Consider the following 22,863-nt stretch of genomic DNA (forward strand, 5'->3'; position numbering starts at 1 on the left):
ATTTGGAAAAGTCGACTCTTACGGTCATTTTCTTGTAGCTCCGTTAGGCTTTAACTGCCAGTTAACAGAAAGTAAATTGCAAATATCTTCTCTCCGATTAACTTTAACTGAAAAATTTTCAGCAGTTAAATTTCTAACTGGCATGTGGAATATATAGGCAAGATGACAGATATATCCATGGTACGTTTTAAAAGTTCGTTAGCTAACGGAGCTTCATGAAAATGGGGGTTAGAGTTATTAAAAAAATTTGATTTTTTGGCTTTTCCAAAAAAAAATTGAGATGCAGACAGTGGGTGTGAACAAATAATTTCATTATTCAGAGACTATAAACTAAAAATAAATAAAAATAAAAAAATTCTTTGAGTTGTATTTTTTTTATCTATTTATGTGTAGTTAATATTGTATTTATGATTAGTACTAGTTTTCGGTTTTATGTTTTTTGTTTGTTCTTTATAAATTGTTATTCTTTGAATTTTATGTAAGGTCACCTGTTATCACTCAAAAAATTAAAATATTTAAATATATATAAATTTTTTCTTTCTGGTTTTTTTTTTAATCATGCATACAAAATTGGAGAATTTCATAATTCTTTATGCCAACTTTGTTTAAACAATTTTAGTTTTTTTTTTCATCATTGATCATTTGTTCACTCTAAGCCTGATAATAGTTCCTTACATTAGTATCTAACAATCTTTAGCTTAATTTTCTAAATAAATCCTGATTTTTTTACTTTTGTCTTATATTTGAGTAGGTTGTGGGATAGTCATAATTATATATTACGATTTTTTTATATACTAAAATTTGATCGAATTTCTATATAGGAAAGGAATACAAAATTATTAAATACATCAAAAAAATGTTTTTTTTTTGTTTGTTATATGATATAATAATTATGTATACAATTCATAAGGTTTTTTATAATTATATTTTTTTTTGTTCCTTGGTATAAATAGTTTAAGAAATTTACACATAATTATGTTCAGTTTTATATCTATTGTATTTTGTATTTAATTATTTAAAATTGTTTCTATGAGTTGGTATATTGTTTTTTTTCTTTTTTAAATATATATTGATTTGTTTGGTATGTATGAATTTGTGTACATAAAAAAAAAGATTTTAATGTATTTAATGTATAAATGTATGTACGTGAGAGAGTGTGCGTGCATGATTTTCTGTTTGATTAACTGATGATTAACTGGAAAAATTTATTCTACATCATTAAACCGTGTAACAAATTTAAAATTTTTCGAAAAAACAAATCACAAAATTCTGTCAATGAATATTTCCCTACACATAAAATTTTTTTTCTGATTGAATCACCAAATTAATTGATCCAATTAATATTTTAATTGAAATGTCTTCAATCACGAAAATGATAGTATCAATCACAGTTTTAATTGGGCATAGAAAAAATTCTTGATTAAAAAATTAATTGATTTTTTCAGCAAATTTCAATTAATTTTTTAATTGATTCAATTAAAAATTTAATTGATGTTGATTGTAAAACTCAATTAATTTATTAATTAAAAAAGGTAACTATTTTTAATTACTTTCTGAATTGACTTAGAGTTTTTATGTGGATTAACAAATGATTGTTTGAAATACATTTTTAATTAAAAATTGAAAAAAAAATCAGCACTTTTTTAACTGAATTAGTCTTCCGAATTTGATTAAAAAGTTAATTGTATCAATTAATTTTTTAATTAAAAATTTTAAATTTTTCAATCATTGGCTTAATTAACTTAATGTTTCTATCATGATTAAAAAGTTAATTGTATCAATTAATTTATTAATTGAAAACATTTTCAACTTCAATTAACTTTTTAATTGGAAATATTTTGGTGATATTTTTTTCTGTGTACATACGATATGCGACCATAGTTAAGTTAGGTTAGGTGGCAGCCTGATATATAAGGCTCACTTATGGCGATTTCGATTGGGTAAAAAGGTGCAACATTCTCGAAAATTATTGCAAAATTTCAAGAAACCTGTCTTAGATTTTGGATCCTATATCCCTCATAATATTATGAATTAACAATAACATTGGAATGACACTATCATTTGGGCGAAAATACAATCAGGGAAAAAGTAGTGTAACACCAAGGCAACATATTTTTTGCGAATCGAAAACGCCCTTAGACTATTCAGTCCATTGTGATACCACATTGGTGAACTTTTCTCTTATCACTGAGTGCTGCCCGATTCCATGTTAAGCCCAATGACAAAGGACTTCCTTTTTATAGCCGAGTCCGAACGGCGATCCACATTGCAGTGAAACCGCTTTGAAACACTCAGAAATGTCATCAACATTACTGAGGAGGGATAATACACCGCTGAAAAACTTTTTGGTGTTCGGTCGAAGCAGGAATCGAACCCACGACCTTGTGTATGTAAGGCGGGCATGCTAACCATTGCACCACGGTGGCTCCTATATGCGACCATAGACAATGTCTTTGAAAATGAAGGACATAATGGTTATTTTGGGTCTATACATAAAAAAAAATTATCCACAATATTTTCCCGAACCCAAATTTCTCTGGGTGTACAAACAAAGGATTATAGCCTCTATCTCTAGTTTAGCTGAACTCCAAGGCGTGTTCAACCAAGTAAATGTATCGGAGTTTTTTCGAGGGGACAATTTTAATTCGTGTGTTTGTAATGCATTATACTCCTAATTTTTTAAGTTTAAGTTTTTCAAATTTTTTAGGATTCTTATTTTTTTCCATTTTACAATGACAGAATTTTGCAATTTTTGTATATATATATAATTTGTGTACACAGTCTAATCCTTCCAATTGAAATCTTTTTATTTCTATTTATGCTAAAAATATATTGATTAATAAAAATTGCACTAAAATAATTACAACTTAAAGCTTTATAGTTTCTATAAGTAACACATTAGAAAACAAACAAATTCGTATAATTTGTAATTTAACATCTTAGTTTCTGTTTTTTTTTTTTTCTTTAGGCAAATCTTTAAAGAAATCATAAAGACAAAATAAAAAATAAAAAAATTAAAAACTAATCAGAAACATGATGATTCTCATTGAAGAAACCATTATTCTTAATTATTTTCTAGATATACTTATAATTAGGTCTATAATATCAAATATTTTGGCTTTGATTCCATTTTTTTATTTGTTTGTTTTTTTTTTTTTTCAATATTATCGAAAAGGTTCTTTTAATGAAAATATATATATGCTAATCTAAAACATGTTCTCAGCTTTTGTGAAGGGGATTTTGTTCTTTTGATTATAAATGTTTTTTTTTTCTGTTTTGTTATTAAAATCAAAATAAAAATTATTTTTCTATATACGAATAAAAAACTAAAAAAAAAGAAATTATAACTGTATATTGATCATTGTGTCAGGTTTAATGTTTGTTGTGTCCATTGGTGATATTTATAAAAAATATCAAATGCATTCGCCGGGATTTTGAGCACAGTATTTGGGAAATATGGGTTCAGCCTTTAGACCCAATTCAACTAAACGTGTTCGAAATACAGACATACGTTTGAAAACTTCCTGCGGCACTGTATCCATGTCAGATACATCATCAGGGTCAGACCATAATCTGTAATAATATAGAAAACAAAAACAATTTTATATTTACATTAATATATGATAACAATAATTTTCATTTTATAATCCATTGGTAATATATAAATTTTTCAAAAACATGCGAGGGCGATATACTAAAAAATAACTGGTAAAATCGCTTTACTTATATTCTCTTGAAGAAAGTCTACATTAAAAAATAAAAATATTTTAGGAAAATTAAATTTAATAAAGGGTCATTTAGTTTAATTAGATTTATCAGTTTATTATACCCTTCACCATAGGATGGGGGTATATTAATTTTGTCATTCCGTTTGTAACACATCGAAATATTGTTCTAAGACCCCAGTTTAGGTTAGGTGGCAGCCCGATGTATCAGGCTCACTTAGAATATCCAGTCAATTGTGATACCACAATGGTGAACTTCTCTCTTATCACTGAGTCCTGCCCGATTCCATGTTAAGCTCAATGACATGGAACCTCCTTTTTATAGCCGAACGGCGTTCCACATTGCAGTAAAACCACTTAGAGAAGCTTTGAAACATTCAGAAATGTCATCAGCATTACTGAGGAGAGATAATCCACCGCTGAAAATTTTTTATGGTGTTCGGTCGAAGCAGGAATCGAGGCGGGCATGCTAACCATTGCACCACGGTGGCTCCGTTAAGACCCTATAAAGTATAACAGGTTGGCTTATAAGTCCCCGGTCTGACACATAGATGGCGTCGCTAGTATTCAATGCATATTATTATACCCTGCGCCACACTGTGGAACAGGGTATTATAAGTTAGTACATATGTTTGTTACACCCAGAAGGAGACGAGATAGACACATGGTGTCTTTGGCAATAATGCTCAGGGTGGGTCCCTAAGTCGATATAATCATGTCCGTCTGTCCGTCCGTCCGTCTGTGAACACATTTTTGTGATCAAAGTCTAGGTCGGAATTTAAGTCCAATCGCCTTCAAATTTGGCACATGTACCTAATTTGGGTCAGAATAGAACCCTATTGATTTTGGAAGAAATCGGTTCAGATTATAGCTCCCATATATATCTTTCGCCCGATATGCACTAATATGGACCCAGCAGCCAGAGTTTTATACCGATTTGCTTGAAATTTTGTACAAACATAACACTTAGTCGTATAGTCTAGTGTGCAAAATTTGATTGAAATCGGTTCAGATTTAGATATAGCTCCCATATATATCTTTCGCCCGATATGGACTTATATGGCCCCAGAAGCCAGATTTTTGGCCGAATTTGGTTGAAATTTTGCACTAGGAGTACAATTAGTAGTACAGTCAAGTATGCAAAATTTGATTGAAATCGGTTCAGATTTAGATATAGCTCCCATATATATCTTACGCCCGATATGGACTAATATGGTCCTAAAAGCCAGAGTTTTGGCATAATTTGGTTGAAATTTTGCACAGGGAGTAGATTTAGCAATGTAGATATGCGTGCCAAATTTGGTTGAAATCGATTCAGATTTAGATATAGCTCCCATATATATCTTTCGCCCAATATGCACTTATATGGACCCAGAAGCCAGAGTTTTATCCCGATTAGCTTGAAATGTTGCACTAGGAGTACAATTAGCAGTGTAGTCAAGTGTGCCAAATTTTATTGAAATCGGTTCAGATTTAGATATAGCTTCCATATATATCGTTCGCCCGATTTACACTCATATGACCACAGAAGCCAATTTTTTTTATTTATTATGTCTATAGATACATATTATCCTTACAGACTATCGAATAAATACATGTATACATATAATTATGACAACTAATTAGGACGAGTTTAAATGAATAATAATTTTACTCTTTACATTTTCTCTACTCTCGCAAAAATCAATAAGGTGATAGAGTTTATTAAAATCAAGACAAAGACGTCGGAGAGGATCATAATTAGAAAAATGTCTACCATGATATTGAATAAGCAGCAGTTGAAAGTATCTCGACGGTCTAATTGGAATATTAAGCTGAAGTCTGCTTAAAATAAATTCAGAATTTATATCTCCACGCAATAAATTAAATATGAAAGTAACGTTTAGCATTTTCCTGCGACTACTAAGAGAAGGTAGTTTTATAAGATTCAGTCTAAAAGAATACGAAGGAAGTGTGTTATAATTCCAGCCATGATTCCTAAGATAAAATAAGAGAAATTGTCTCTGAACCGACTCAATTTTCTCCGAATAAATCTTATACACTGGATCCCAGACAATGGAACCATATTCAAGGGTACTACGAACCAAAGATATATATAGGTTTCTTGTAACTACAGGATCGACAAATTCTTTGCACCACCTCTTCAAAAATCCTAGAGAACTATAAGCCTTATTAACCATCATAGTTATATGCTGATTAAAATTCAATCTATGATCTAATGTGATACCAAGGTCTGTAAAAGGTTCAACGCATTCCAATTGAGTTTCATTAAGATAATAGGAAGTCTGCAATTTCTTAGTTCTATAGAAACTCATATGCTTACATTTAGAAATATTCAAACTCATCAGGTTTGTGTTACACCAATTAGAAAAGTTGTTAAGGTCAATTTGAAGAAGATTTTGCTCAATAGGATCAAGAAAAGAATGGAAAATCTTGACGTCATCAGCATACATACAAATAGAAGAATGTCTCACGACAAGAGGTAGATCATTTATGAATAAATTGAAAAGAATAGGACCTAAGTGACTACCCTGAGGAACCCCGGAAGTTACCAAAATCCGGTCTGAAAGGGTATTCCCAATCTTTACATTTTGAACCCTACCAGACAAATAAGAGGCAATCCAATTCACTAAGGTAGGGCAAAACCCAATTCTATCTAGCTTTAACAAAAGCAAGTTGTGGTTTACTTTGTCAAAAGCTTTGCTAAAGTCAGTGTAAATGGCATCAGTTTGCTTACGCTGATTGAAACCATCATTAACAGTAGCTGTTAGTTCAAGAATGTTCGTCATGGCAGAACGAGATTTACGAAAGCCATGTTGTTTACATGAAAGAATTGACGAAATTTGGTGGGAAATACTATCAGCAAACATTTTCTCAAGTAATTTCGGAAGAGCACTTAGTTTTGCAATACCTCTATAGTTGGATACCTCAAATCGACTACCAGACTTCAATAAAGGTGTTATATAAGATTGCTTCCAGATCTCTGGCACATAACTCAACGATATTGAAGTGTTAAATATCTTAGTAAGTACAACTTTCAAATTATCAGCACAAAACTTAAGAATATTTGGAGGGATACCATCAGGACCAGGATTATATGAACATTTAAGTGATTTCAAGTTATTTAAAACAATATCCACAGATAAACGAGATACATTTATACCAGAGGAATGGGAAATATGAAAAGGATATCCAGCGCTCGTGTCATAAGCTTGACCAGAATAAGTGTAAGCAAAAAAATTTGCAAACATGCAGCATATGTCCTTATCCCCTTCAGCCATAAGAGCCATCTTTGAGATAATTAGGTAAAACACTGGTTCTTCTCTTGGAGTTGACGAATTTATAAAAATTTTTGGGATTTGTTTTTATCTGTTGCCTCATAAGGACTAGATAGTTACGATAAGCAATCCTACACTCAAGATTATATTCTGATCTAGCTATTGCATACTTTGAATAAGACGACAATGATCCTAGTTTTTTAAAACTCTTAAGAATTTATTCTTCCTATTTTTCAATTTCACAAGCTTTTGATTGTTCCAAGGAGGTCCATTTCCGTTTTGAATTGTAATTTTCGGAACAGATTTAGAGAGCCAATGAAATAAAGTGTCATAAAAATTTGTCAGCATTAAATCAAGATTATTGGATGTTAAAATGTGATCCTAGTTGACAGAAGACAATAAGCTGTTCAGCTTAACAAAATCCGTTTTAGCAAAACAGTAAGCCTTTATAGTTCTGTTGGAAGGATATTCAAATTTAGGAATTGATGGAATACATATTTGAGTATAAATTGTCGGATGATATTTATCTGCAGGAGAAACCATAGGGCTACAGAAATCAACACACATATCAGAATATCGATTAACAAAAATAAGGTCTAATAATTTATTTTGACAATTAAATATACGATTAATTTGAAACAATCCATAATTAAACAGAGGTTGAATATTACCAATGAGATCTCTCTTAGCAGATACAGGATAAAGAACATTACTATCGATAGAATGTTTCCACAAAATCAAAGGTAAATTAAAATCACCAAAAGCTAAGACGAAATCGGAAGGTTTTGAAGAATTGAAAGCAGACAGGATATGTGAGGCAAGATCATTATAAACCGAAATATCCGAATTAGGTGGTATATAAGAGCATGAAATGTACATATATAAATTATTAACTCTGACTTTAACTGCAACTAATTCAATATTACAATTATTAGAAATGAGAATTGGTTCAGATGGAAATTCAATAGATATAGCAATTAAAACTCCACCACCAGTTTTCTTTGATTCACTAAAGCGATCACAGCGAAATATTTGATATTTAGAACAAAAAATTTCAGAATTATTTACATTATTTTTGAGCCAAGTTTCAGTAAAAATTACAATATCATAGTTGATACCAAAACTATCAGTATATAATCTTGACAGTTTTGTATTAAGTCCTCTAACATTTTGGTACAATATAGATATACTATTTTTATTAGAGTTCCTCAGTTTTTTGAACCAGTGGTAGGAATTGTAGCCAATCGGACCACATCTTTTTTAGGATTGGGCTTATAGACAAATTCATGTACAACAGTTCTAGGAGGCCAGAAATCAGGTTTCACAACAATACCAAAAATATCTTCAGGAACTAAAATTCGAAAAGAAGCCATTCTTCGTTTTTCAGCAAATTGAAATTTTATAATTTCCACATCAACATCATAATTAAGCTTCCATTTGATATATGAAGAAATATCGTCCGGTTGTGTTTCATCGGCAAATCGAGAGGCAAAAATAGTTTTCTTCGGAATAAGTATTTTCAATTGACCAGCATTGCGTTCAGTAGGAGAAGTAGCCGGCGTATAGAAAGAGCCTGAAGAAGAATCAAAAGTACTAGCTCCATGATTGAAACGATGAGAGGATGGAAATTGAAAATGGTTTGAGTCCCCGGATGTAATGGTCCAGAAGCTTCACTCACAGTAATAGATGGGACTACAGTAGAAATAGGCGTGGCAGCATTGTTATTGTCTGAAGGTTTTTTCCTCTTTCTTAAAGAATCAGAAGGGGAATGAAGAAATTTTTCTAAACAGGAAGCACTAGTAAACATCTCTTTGTATTTTTCAAATTTATCCACAACAATATTTAATTCTTTGGAAATAGCATCAAATTCCTTTTTAGTATTTTTAAAAAATGTAAAAAATTCAGCATCGTATGATTTACATTTATAGCAGCACCAGCAAAGACCTTTGTCTTCTAATAGGTTATCGACAGTTCTAGGAGATAATCCAATACATTTCGAATGGTACTCGTCCAAACAGAGCCAGCACGAAATTCTAGGTTCATTAATTTTATCAATTTTACAATTCGGGTTCAAGCAGCTCATGTTTGAATAACTCGTTGATCAACTTTAAAAAGTTCCAAAATAAAATCACACAATTTTAAATTATAAATCGTTATCGATCGATGTTTGACAGAACGGGTCAACACGATTATTATGTTATATAACATAAGTCTAGTTTCCCTCCAATAGACATTTATTTACATACCTTTCTCCCAATGCTGATGCTCTGGGCCATAACCGATTGTCTAATTGTTCTTCATCAACTTGTTCCGTCCATAGACAAACTTCACCACCCAATACCTGGAAGGAAAGTATTAGAAAAAAAATTAAAAATCAATACATTAACAACCGTTTCCATGAAGCAGCATTAGAGAAAAGTTTTCCAAATCGTACAATGAATATGGGCATGATTCCTGTCCATCATGATCTATTCATATATCTGTACGAACATATCTTTGATTTATTAATTCAAAGCCTAGCCAAGCTCCAAGGCAACGATCCTAAGTGGAAATTACGTTCAAAAGTACTTACTTGTTTTCTACGAGTCTTATCCAAACGCATACGTTCCCAAGGACGATGTTTATAGACATTTTGCCATGTTCGATATGGTGAACAGGCAGCATCACCTGCAAAAAGGGAAAATATATATGAATCCATGCGGTGATTAAAAAAAAGTCAATTCAAACCAACCTGTTGCTCTCCAATTACCAAAGCCGCAATCTAAATACCAAGCATCTACATGTGAAAAAATTACATTAAAGCCATTGTCTAATAGATCATAGTTTTCCTGCCAAGTGCTGCCACCCCAAACTTGTACGGCAAATTGTGTTTTTGGAAGACAACGAGTATTTGTTAAACCACTAGACCAAACTGTAACATATTTGGGCTCCACATTGTTATTGGCAATTTTTAACCTGCACAAAAGTAAAGCAGACATTGATAGTTAATGGGAATTAAAAAAAATATACCCCATTCAAAAAAGTTTACTTGGATCCAAAGATTTTGACCTTCAAATAAGGATTTTGGTATTTTTTCTGAGTCAAAGAAACTGTTTCTTTAAAATAAGGAAATTTTTAAGAAAGCTATCTATTAGAATTAGAATACAGATGTTATATTTCGATTCTTTATTCTCTTTTTGGGACCTATTAACACAGCTATTTATGTATAAATAAAAATCAATTGAAAACTCTTTGCTACAACGGATATTTCAATGTAAAATGTATTTTCTTAATTTCAATAAAAGAAAATTAAAACACAGATCCGGCCTCGTTGCAGTCGGGTCTACGGCCCGGGGCGGACACAGGGTTTTCAACCCTGTCCAAGAACTGCAAACCCTCATTTGGAGTGTGCTTATTTCCCGAAAAACTCGAAAATACCAACTCCAAAGGGCTACAACAACAACAACAACATAAATCACAGATACAAAATTCTCAAAATTAGTATTAGCCTATATTTGAAGCTTTTTGAACTTAAACCCAAAGAGTCAACATAAGGTTATTCTTTACTTTAAGGAAAAATCGCCATATTTCAAAGACATATGACTGTAACGTAGTCACAGTCATAAAAGCGAAGATTTTTTTCTTTCTTTTAATTAAAAATTCCTTTGTATTATAGAAATTTCTACAGAAAATTTTTGCAAAATTTTATTTCAATAGAAAATTTTAGCAAAATTTTATTTCTATAGAAAATCTTTTAAACAATTTATTTCTATAGGAAATTTTTGCAATCTTTTATTTCTATAGAAAATTTTTGCAAAATTTTATTTCTATAGAAATTTGTTGCAAAATTTTATTTCTATAGAAAATATTTGCAAAACTTTATTTATATAGAAAATATTTGCAAATTTTTTTTATAGAACATTTTTTCTATAGAAAATTTTTACAAAACTTTATTTCTATAGTAAAGCATTTGCAAAAATGTTATGTATATAGAACATTTTTCCAAAAATTTTATTTCTATAGAAATATTTTCCAAAAATTTATTACTATAGAAAAATTTTGCAAAATGTTATTTGTATTTTGTATTTTATTGAGTTTGGTTCCTGCACAACAAGACTCAAGGTCCTATAATTTACAGTACAGGCATTTGAGTGTATGCGAACAGATTTATATCATAACAAAATTTAATAACATTAATTAAACTAAAACGAAATGTAAAATTATGGTTTAAATAAGATAAATGAGTTTAAATAAAAGAAATGATTTTTTGCTACGAAAATAAAAAGCATAAATAAATAAAATATCAAAATTGAAAGTGTCAATTAATAAACGTTTTTAGAGATTATATGAATCTTATTGCCAATTAAAATACAATATAATTATGATAATTACAATGAAAAGAAGTGAATGGATAGTGTAGTTTACTTATTATTGTGGAACATGTCAATATTAAAGAGAACAGATAAATAGTTTGCTTTTGAATTGTGCTCTGCTTGTAATTGTCTTTATATTTAGTGGTAACATTTCCAGAGACGAATCGCATGGATGAAGAATTGCCACTCCGATACAACATGTCTGTGGCGTAGTTGGATTAAATTACCGGTTCTACTTGATGCACTAAAGCGTAATCTATTAAATAGATGATCAGGTTCCTTGTCCGTAATAATCCTATGTAGAAATACTAAGACACGAATTTTCAGGTAGTTCTCAAACTGGACCCCCAATATTCTGGTTGAAAACGGAGTCAGATGGGCATACCTGTTTAGGCCGAAAACGTATCTTATAATTGCGTTAAAGGAGACATTCAATTTGCATTTGCTCCTGGCATCACAACTAGAGAAGATTTCGCACCCATACGTCAATACCGGAATTAAGTAGGTCTTCGCCAAGAGCAGTTTGATTCTCAGTGGTAGATATCTCTGTGTCTTCCAAAGAGTTCTAGGAGTGGCAAATGTCCTGCCACAGATCATGGTTATATGGTCTGACCACGTTAAAGAATCATTAAACATAATACCAAGATTCCTATACTTTCTGACAATCTCATTTATATGAACGAAGGGAGTTAGTGACTGGCGATTGACACGCTTTTGGATTACCAGACACTTGGATTTCGTCGCATTGAGGGACAAGCCGTTCATCTGCGCCCATATACCAGTCTACACATCTATCAAACTCCTCTGGGCTGCTGCTTAGGTAGATTTGAAGATCATCCGCATACATCCGAGATTTGGAATGAATTAAGACATCCGGTAAGTCATTCGCATAGACAGAAAATAGTAAAGGTCCTAAGATAGAACCTTGTGGAACACCTTGTAAAACTGGCAGTGCCACAGATCTATTCCGACCAACCTGAACATATTGCGATCTGCCATTGAGATATGATGCTATTAAACTTGAAGAGAACACCTAGAAGTGCATAAATCCTGACAGTATCTGTTGCAGGACGTGATGATTAACCGTGTCGAAAGCTTTCGAGTGATCCGGCAGGGCAAGTAGTGCGATATTACCATTGTCTATACTCTCTCTTATGTCCTCAGCCACATCCGTCAACGCTGAAGTACAGCTATGGTGAGCTCTGAATCCAGATTGTCGATCTGATAGAAGATCATTGCGGCTGACGTGTGATGTGATTTGTCTATGCAATAGGTGTTCGAACACTTTCGATAAAAATGGCAGAATAGCAATTGGTCTATACTCAGAGTTCTTCTTCGGTATGGGTATTATCCTGGCGATTTTCCAGCGATCAGGAAAGATACTCCTAGTAATAAATTGATTAAATACGTATGTCAAGTAAGGCATCAGTTCAGACAGAAAAATCTTAATAAATCTCGGATCAATGTTGACTGCGTCGACTGCATTGGAATTCACAGACAGGAAGCTTCTGATGACATCAAAACGACTTACACATTCAAAATTGAAAGATGATTCGATCGGAGTATTCGTTGTATCATAATATGATTGATCCGCAGAAGAAATTGGGATGGTGGAAAACATTTCGTTCAGGGAATCAAGATCGATAGATGGATCAACAGTTCCACCACACTTGCCAATACCAATATCCTTTAGAGTCTTCCATATCTTTCCCGAACCTAGAGCATTCCCAAACATTCTTTCGAAGCTCCTACGTTTCTCCCGAGATATCTCCCTATTCACAGCCTACGAGCAGCACGAAACTCGTCGTGGGCCTCAGTAGTCCTGAGGATTTTCCACTGGGCGAACCTCAAATCCCTTTGATCGATCAGTTCCCTGATACGAGAAGTGAACCAGCCATTACCTTTCCTCCTTACTGTCCTGGTAATCATCGGTAGGTCATGTCAAAGAGCGATGTTACATTATCCTCCCAAAATGCTAACCGATCATCGGGGGAATCGATGCGGTATATAGATGACCAATCTATAAGAAAAAATTGTTGCCTCAGAGCTGAATAATCAATGTTCCTAAAATACCTTCAATGTTCCTTCTAGGTCGGTATACACTCTCAATCAGAACTGTCCGATCGAGAGAGCAAATCTCCAAGAAAATGTACGCTATTGATTCGATACCGTCGAAAGTAAACATAGACTTGCAGTTTAAACCCTTCTCCACGTAAATAGCTACTCCTCCTGCAAAACCTTTACGATCTACTCTAAAAATCTCATAACCCTTCACCGACACCATCATATCGGTAATTGAGTCATCAAACCAGGTCTCGGATATGCAGAATAGAAAATAATATTTCTATAGAAACTTTTTGAAAAACTTTATTTCTATAGAAAATGTTTGCAAAATTTTATTTCTATAGAAAATTTTTGCAAAACTTTATTTCCATAGAAAATTGTGTCAAAATTATATTTCTATAGAAAATGTTGTCATCTATTGAAAATTTCTATAGAACATTTTTGCAAAATTCTATTTTATACGCACGTTTCGGAAGGATGCTGATGAGGAATGTGGTAATTCCGAAACGTGCGTCCATCCAACCATCTTGCAGTCTATTTTTTGACAAACATTTTAAATTTGACAAACATTCTTTTCCTCTGTTGGTTAAGCTACACTTGTAGTTTAGTCAATGCATGGTTTTAAGCTGAAATCAAACAACAACAATGATTAAAGAAAAAAACCAACAATAACAAAACAAAACGAATGAAACAATTTATTTCTACAGAAAATTTTGTCAAAATTTTATTTCTGCAGAAAATTTTGTCAATATTTTATTTCTATAGAAAATTTTGTCAAAATCTTATTTCTGTAGAAAATTTTTGCAAAATTTTATTTCTGTAGAAAATTTTTGCAAAATTTTATTTCTATAGAAAATGTTTGCAAAATTTTATTTCTATAGAAAATTTTGTCAAAATTGTATTTCTATAGAAAATTTTGTCAAAATCTTATTTCTATAGAAAATCTTTGCAAGATTTTATTGCTATAGAAAATTTTGTCAAAATTTTATTGCTACAGAAATTTTTGTCAAAATTGTATTTTTTGCAAAATTTTATTTCTATAGAAAATTTTGTCAAAATTCGAGAAGTTAGATTTGTATCCTAATTAAAAAAAATCCTTGACGGGAGGTCAAAATCTGTGGATCAAAGTTAACTTTGTTAGATTGTGGGTATACAAATGTTAATTGTATTTTTCTTAAACATAATTTGATCAATTACTTTTTTAAATGATCTAAAAAAATATTCCATATGCAATTGATAAAACTAAAACCTACCGAGCCATGGCATTCATCATGAAATCACACCATAGACCTCTCAAATCGGTATCGTTGAAATATTGTGCCCAACACTCCAAATTCACTTCATCACCACCTAAATGGAAATAATCCGTGGGCCCCGTAGAATTCAAAAGTTCCTCATAGAGCCTCTGCAGTATCATGTATGTGTGATTATTTTTCGGATTCAATTGTCCACATGGAGGTTCACCACAATAGAAACTCCATGGCTGTTGATTGATACACAAACTCAATTCGCCCAAACCACGTTTGGGACCCCAATCCCAACCATTTCCTGCATGGGCTGGAGCATCAATTTCCGGTATAACTTGTATACCATGTAATTTGGCAAAGGCTACAATATCCCGAACATCAGTATCAGTATAGGTTTCACGTTCCGAATAGGCACCATGGGCTGCCAATTCAGGATAATATTTGGAGACATAAGGAAAACTCTGTGAGTCTGTGATATGCCAATGGAACCGGTTAAGTTTGGCATGTGACATGCCAGCTATGGTGCGCTTAATGGATTCCACTGAAAAGAAATGCCGAGATGTATCCAACATAAGGCCCCTATAGCGAAATTTGGGCGCATCTATGATAATCACTTTTGACAGAGTTCTTAGGTGGTTGTCTTCATCATCGAACCATATCAATTGTTCCAGAGTGGAAAGAGCATGGCGGGCCCCAAAGAATGAATTTGCCGATATTTGGACTTTGTAGTGGCCATTTTCATCTGTAAGACAAAAGAAAATGATTATGAATCTTACACACAAGGAAACAAATACTTTTCTGCGGAAACGAAATTTTCTTTTTCATGAAGAATTTCTTTAAAAACAAATAAATACGAATTTATGATTATTTTTATGATTTTATGCCAAAAAACAAATTTCGTTTCTTAAAAAAGACAACTTCCGGCTATGTGGAATACACCAATACTTACATGTTCCTGTTAGACGATAACTTTCGTCGGTATCAAAATTTAAATGCAGGTCAGAGAATTTATGCACTGAAACATTTATGGTAAATGTCTCAATATCACAGCTTTTATGTGAACCGCCAAAGGCATTGGCCAATATGGATGAGGTTCCTTGAGTTTCAGATCGCAACCTATGCGAGTCCGTTTGTCCAGCATCGGCATAACGTCTTTGTATATGCTTTTGCGCATCATGACCACCACCGCCATCCATATTACCTGGACTGGAATTTGATCCCGATGATGTAGATGATCCTGCTCTTGCGGCTGCATCGCCGGCTCCATTCGCAATGCCCTCATTTGAGTTGTCTCTAAAATCTAGCCTTTGTATTCGCCTTAGATCTTTGAGAAATAATTCAAAAGATTGACGGAATTGTGTCTCCACTTGGGGATAGGGTGTGTCTAATCTTAACTCTAAATCTTCCATAGAAAATGTAAGAGACTTAGAACTAACACCAGATTTGATGGTGGGATGTGGCCAAATATTTATGTCACCACATGTCATGGAACAGGTCATGAAAGGCACTCGTTTCTCTCCTTTGGCCAAGGTTAAGTAGTGATAGCGAACACATTTGTCTCCCTCGCATTTATAGGTCCAGATTTTTTCCACGGGTCTATATAGGGAGAAGAGAAAGAGAGAGAATTTGTTGTTAGTGATAAGGACTCATTTAGTCATTTAGATTAATAGCGATTTGGACAATACTCATTTGCAAGCGAGTCTGCTGTTATAATTTTGTACATCATAGTCTTCAAATTTTAAATTTTTAAAATGTTAGCCAAAGTAGTTTTCGTGTAGTTTACAATAAAACAAGTATGTACGGCCGTAAAATCGGCCAGGACGAATCTTATGTACCCTCTACCATGGATTGCGTAGAAATTTCTACTTAAGACTGTCATCCATAATCGAATTACTTGGGTTGTGGTAATACTTAGCGATGGAAAGGTATCTTAAAACTTCTTAACATCGTCTTGTAAATTGAAAGTTAGTCTATACGTGGTTTATATTAGACAAACAAAAAAAAAACAAAAAAAAAAAAACAGATTCCATACGTATACAATTCAGTTAGGTAAGGTGGCAGACCGATGTATCAGGCTCACTTAGACTATTCAGTCCATTGTGATACCACATTGGTGAACTTCTCTCTTATCACTGAGTGCTGCCCGATTCTATGTTAAGCTCAATGACAAGGGACCTCCTTTTTATAGCCGAGTCCGAACGGCGTTCCACATTGCAGTTAAACCACTTAGAGAAGCTTTGAAACACTCAGAAATGTCACCAGCATTACTGAGGTGGGATAATCCACCGCTGAAAAACTTTTTGGTGTTCGGTCGAAGCAGGAATCGAACCCACGACCTTGCGTATGCAAGGCGAGCATGCTAACCATTGCACCACGGTGGCTCCTACAATTCAGTTACTGACCAGTATATATAGAGAAGTCTACCAATAAATACGAACCAATATGAACTTTTGCGCGGTAATTAGAGAGCCAGCATAGAAATATTGAGATCGATATATATGGGGGCTATATACAATTATGAACCGATATGGACCATTTTTTGTGTGATTGGGGATCGGTTTATCTGTGGGCTATATATAACTATAGATTGATATGGACCAAGTTTGGCATGTTTGTTAGCGGCCATATACTAGCACAATGTACTAAATTTCATCTGAATCGAATGTATTTTGCTCCTCCAAGAGGTTTCGGAGGTCAAATCTGGGAATCGGTTTATATGGGGGCTATATATAATTATGAACCGATATGGACCAATTTTTACATGGATGTTAGATACCATATGCTAACACCACGTACCAAATTTCAACCGGATCGGATGAATTGTGCTCCTCCAAGAGGCTACGGAGGTCAATTCTGGGGATCGGTTTATATGGGGGCTATATATAATTATGAACCGATATGGACCAATTTTTACATGGATGTTAGATACCTTATGCTAACACCACGTACTAAATTTCAAAAGGATAGGATGAATTTTGCTCCTCCAAGAGGTTCCGGAGGTCAAATCGGGGAATCGGTTTATATGGGGACTATATGTAATTATGGTCCGATATAGATAAATTCTTGCATGGTTGTTAGTGTTCATATATTTACACAAAATACATACTTTCAACGGAATCGGATGACATTTGCTCCTCCAAGAAGTTTCAAAACAAAATCTGGGGATTGATTTATATAAGGGCTATATGGCCCAATATGGACTAATTTTTGAATGCTTCGTAGAGACCATACACCACTTAGCCAGATTGGATGAATTTTGCTCCTTTAAGAGGCTCCGGAGGTCAATTCTGGGGATCGGTTTATATGGGAGCTACATATTATTATACACCGATATAGACCAATTTTTACATGGTTTTTAGAGACTATACTAACACCACGTACACGCAAAAAAAAAAAAAACGTTTGGAAAACGTGTACCGAAAACATTTTTCTTTTGTTAGAGTTTTTTGAATTGCTTCGAAAATTTTAAACTTTTATCACAAAAAAAATTCGTTTGTTACAAAATTTTTATTTTTTCAATAAAAAAAGTTATTTTTGAAACAACAACACAGTCCATTTCGTTTATATCAAACACTGTTCTTTTCTGACTTTAGGTCTTTAATAAGACACAGTTTACAGTTCAAAATTTAATATACTACAATGTAATGTTGAAAATTTTTTCGAAATATTCCGAACATATCTGGAATATATGTAAAAAAAAAAACTTTGGTCGGAGCAGGGATCGAACCCACGACCCTTGGCATGCAAGTCGGACGTAGCTACCACTGCTCCACGGTGCCAAACTAAATGTTTGTTTCTGTTAAATAAACTTTGTTTATTCGGTTCGTAGGCGCCGCAAGCTATGCTATATAAATATAACTTATATGGATATTTATCTATTGATGACCATAACAGGTACATAGCTCAGTGGTTAGTGTGTTGGCTTACAAAGTGCATGGCCCGCGGTTCGATTCTCCGTCCAGGCGAAAGGTAAAAAAAAAATTAAAAATTTATAAAATCGTATAATTTCTTCTACATTGTTGGTATTACAGGAAAAGGTGTTAAGAACTAAAAAACCTCGTTGATGTGAGAAAGATGTAAGGGAAAATGCAATTAGCAAGAAAACAATGTTTTTTTTTTTTTTTTTGAGTTTGTCTTTATGAAATCCTGGAAAAGAATAAACGTTCATCACAAAAAGTATATACTTTTCTTCCAAATACACTTCCTTACAGCGAAAAGCAAATGAGAAACGAACTTTGTTTGTCTAAAATTTCGTTTGGGAGGAAAGAATTATTTTTTTGCGTGTACCAAATATCAACCGGATCGGATGAATGTTGCTCCTCCAAGAGGCTGCGGAGGTCAAATCTGGGGATCGATTTATATGGGGGCTATATATTATTGTGGACCGATATGGACCACTTTTTGCATGGTAGTTAGAAACTATACACTTACATCAAGTACCAAATTTCAACCGGATCGGATGAATTTTGCTCCTCCAAGTGACTCCGGAGGTCAAATCTGGGGATCGTTTTATATGGGGCTATATATGATTGTGGACCGATATGGACAACTTTTTGCATGGTAGTTAGAGACTATACACTTACACTAAGTACCAAATTTCAACCGGATCGGATGAATGTTGCCCCTCCAAGAGGCTCCGGAGGTCAAATCTGGGGATCGTTTTATATAGGGCTATATATGATTGTGGACCGATATGGACCACTTTTTGCATGGTAGTTAGAGATTATACACTTACACTAAGTACAAAATTTCAACCGGATCGGATGAATGTTGCCCCTCCAAGAGGCTCCGGAGGTCAAATCTGGGGATCGGTTTATTTGGGGGTTATATATAATTATGGGCCGATATGGACCAATTTTTACATACCATATGCTAACACCACGTACCAAATTTCAACCGGATCGGATGAATTTTGCTCCTCCAAGAGGCTCTGGGGGTCAAATCTGGGGATGGGTTTATATGGGGGTTACATATAATTATGGACCGATATGGATCAATTCCTGCGTGGTTGTCAGAAACCATATACCATATACTAACACCACGTACCAAATATCAACCGGATCGGATGAATGTGGCCCCTCCAAGAGGCTCCGGAGGTCCAATCTGGGGATCGATTTATATGGGGGCTATATATGATTGTGGACCGATATGGACCACTTTTTGCATGGTAGTTAGAGACTATACACTTACACCAAGTACCAAATTTCAACCGGATCGGATGAATGTTGCCCCGCCAAGAGGCTCCGGAGGTCAAATCTGGGGATCGGTTTATTTGGGGGTTATATATAATTATGGGCCGATGTGGACCAATTTTTGCAAAGTTGTTAGATACCATATACTGACACCATGTACCAAATTTCAGGCGAATCGGATGAAATTTGCTTGTCTAAGAGGCTCCGCAAGCCAAATCTGGGGATCGATTTATATGAGGGCTATACGTAAAAGTGGTCCGATATGGCCTATTTGGCCCCAATACCATCCGACCTACATCAATAACAACTACTTGTGCCAAGTTTCAAGTCGATAGCTTGTTTCGTTCGGAAGTTAGTGTGATTTCAACAGACGGACGGACATGCTTAGATCGACTCAGAATTTCACCACGACCCAGAATATAATGTATAGGGTCTTCGAGCAATATATCGATGTGTTACAAACGGAATGACAAAGTTAATATACCCTCGTCCTATGGTGGAGTGTTTAAAAAGGTTTTTCGTATATTTCTACAACTTCTACTTTTTTCTATTAGTATAAGAATTGCACCTGGCTCTGTCCGTCTCTCGGCTTGATTATGACCGCCTCGGACCGTTTCCCAGGCTTCTGCTGTCGCACTCTTTGTATTTTCTTCCTATTGGACTTCGTTGCTACTGACGGATTATATTCAGTATTTCCCGCCACTACAGATGTCTTTGGAAGCTGACTATTTCCTCCTGCCTGGCTTTTGTCCTTTACCTTTTTGCCAGGATGTTCATCTGTTGGGCTTGATGCGACTCGTTTCCTTTCCGTCGTTGGTCATGGCTTTGGGCTGTGATCTGAACACACTTCTTTAGTCTTAGATTAGTCTCTATCTTTTTTGGGCTAATTCGCCATTAAACTTCAAGATGTTTTGAACACTCTTCTTAAGGATTTACAACGCCATGTAAGAAGTCGTGTGAGAGTCTTATGTCCTGTTCAGTACAGTACAGCTTGACTTTGTAATTATTGTTCCGTTTTACTGCTGGACTATACAATAAGTTATAACCAGAATGTAATGTAGTTTTTTTTTTTTTTTTGATAAAAAATAAATCATAAATTAAATCCGAAATTTAATTGTACGCCTAGATAACATGGTTTATTTTGTAGTCCAAACGAAAACTATTAATTCGTTCCATGTTGCGTATTAGTGTTATTAATATAAAGCGAACATGGTACGTATGATAAATATTCATTGTAATGTTTATACGCTACACTGACAGTCAACAATTGACAGTTTACGCTTTCGTTGAATAAGCATTTATTATATACATATCTAATTATATTGATTGAATTTAAGACCGCCTTTCCTGTCGGTTAACCATCTCGATTAGCTTGTACCTGTGATCACGGATCATTTTATAGTTCGTAGTAGACGAGCCATTTCTCATACGGATCGATCTCTAAATCTAATGAAAGAAAAATTTGCTTAGAAAAGATTTCAATAGGGCATGTGAACCATTGCACCCCGCTAAGGTTCGGATGTTCTATCAATGTTGCTATATAAATCAGTCCAGGATTAGAATTTTGTGTTTATTTCTTGTGAATTTCCACTTCAGTACATTCCTTTCTTGGCCATTGGCCGTCAAGTTTTCCTTCTTGATTTTTACTCTGCTGGCTTGCTGCTGGGGTGTCCAAATAACCGTTTAGTTTTTGGTCAGATTTCGGTTTATCTGTTTTTTTTTTAACCGATTAAAACCGAAAAAATAAAACTGTGTGAATATGAGTTTTAAACACTCATTTTATTTTCGTGAAAATTTTCTATCGAAATTTTATTTCTATAAAATTTTGTTAACATTTTATTTCTATAGAAAATTTTTGTAAAATTTTATTTCTATATAAATTTTTTGCAAAATTTTATTTAATTTTGTTAAAATTTTATTTCTATAGAAAATTTTGTGAAAATTTTATTTTTATAGAAAATTTTCTGCAAAATTTTATTTCTATAGAAAATTTTGTTAAAATTATATTTCTATAGATTATATTTCTATAGAAAATTTTGTCCAAATTTTCTTTCTATTGAAAATTTTGTCAAAATTTTATCTCTATTGAAAATTTTTGCAAACTTGTATTTCTATAGAAAAATTTGTTAAAATTTTATTTCTATAGAAAATTTTTGTAAAATTTTATTTCTATAGAAAATTTTGTCTAATTTTCGTGGAAATTTTCTATAGGAATTTTATCTCTATAAAATTTTGTCAAAATTTTATTTCTATAGAAAATTTTGTCAAAATTTTATTTCTATAGAAAATTTTGTCAAAATTTTATTTCTATAGAAAATTTTTGTAAATTTTATTTCTCTATAAATTTTTTGCAAAATTTTATTTCTATAGAAAATTTTGTTAAAATTATATTTCTATAGAAAGTTTTGTCAACATTTTATTTATATAGAAAATTTTGTCAAAATTTTATTTCTATAGAAACTTTTGACAAAATGTTATTTCTATTGAAAATTTTGTCAAAATTTTATCTCAATTGAAAATTTTTGCAAAATTTTATTTCTATAGAAAATTTTGTCAAAACTTTATTTCCATAGGAAATTTTGTCAAAATTCTATATCCATAGAAAATATGGTCAAAATTCTATTTCTATAGAAAATTTTGCCAAAATTTTATTTCTATAGAAAATTTTGTAAAAAATTTAGTTCTATAGAAAATTTTGTCAACATTTTATTTCTATAGAAAATTTTGTAAAATTTTTTTTTCTGTAGAAAATTTTGCCAAATTTTATTTATATAGAACATTTGTTCAAAATTTTATTTCTATAGAAAATTTCTATAGAAATTTTATTTCTATAGAAAATTTTGTTAAAATTATGTTTCTATAGAGCGTTATGTCAACATTTTATTTCTATAGAAAATTTTGTCAAAATTGTATTTCTATAGAAAATTTTGTCAAAATTCTATTTCAAAGAAAATTTTGACAAAATTATATTTCAAAGAAAATTTTTTTCCAATTTTATTTCTATA

At 32.9% G+C, this 22,863-nt stretch overlaps 1 protein-coding gene across 2 annotated transcripts in view; it reads right to left on the reverse strand.

The window, feature by feature from the left end:
* Window positions 1–1,768: 1,768 nt before the first annotated feature.
* fdl (beta acetylhexosaminidase fused lobes) overlaps window positions 1,769–22,863 on the reverse strand; it is a 245,327-nt gene continuing 224,232 nt past the window's right edge. For both annotated transcript variants that reach the window (XM_075309931.1, XM_075309930.1), the window contains exons 3-8: window positions 15,616–16,262; window positions 14,673–15,408; window positions 9,735–9,958; window positions 9,576–9,670; window positions 9,250–9,344; window positions 1,769–3,573 (exon numbers count right to left, since the gene is read on the reverse strand). In XM_075309931.1, coding sequence (XP_075166046.1) covers window positions 3,414–3,573; window positions 9,250–9,344; window positions 9,576–9,670; window positions 9,735–9,958; window positions 14,673–15,408; window positions 15,616–16,262 — 1,957 coding nt within the window. In that variant the 3' untranslated portion in view covers window positions 1,769–3,413. The remainder of the gene's footprint in view (window positions 3,574–9,249; window positions 9,345–9,575; window positions 9,671–9,734; window positions 9,959–14,672; window positions 15,409–15,615; window positions 16,263–22,863) is intronic.

This window comes from Haematobia irritans, chromosome 5, assembly GCF_050003625.1.
Source record: "Haematobia irritans isolate KBUSLIRL chromosome 5, ASM5000362v1, whole genome shotgun sequence".
Taxonomy (NCBI): domain Eukaryota; kingdom Metazoa; phylum Arthropoda; class Insecta; order Diptera; family Muscidae; genus Haematobia; species Haematobia irritans.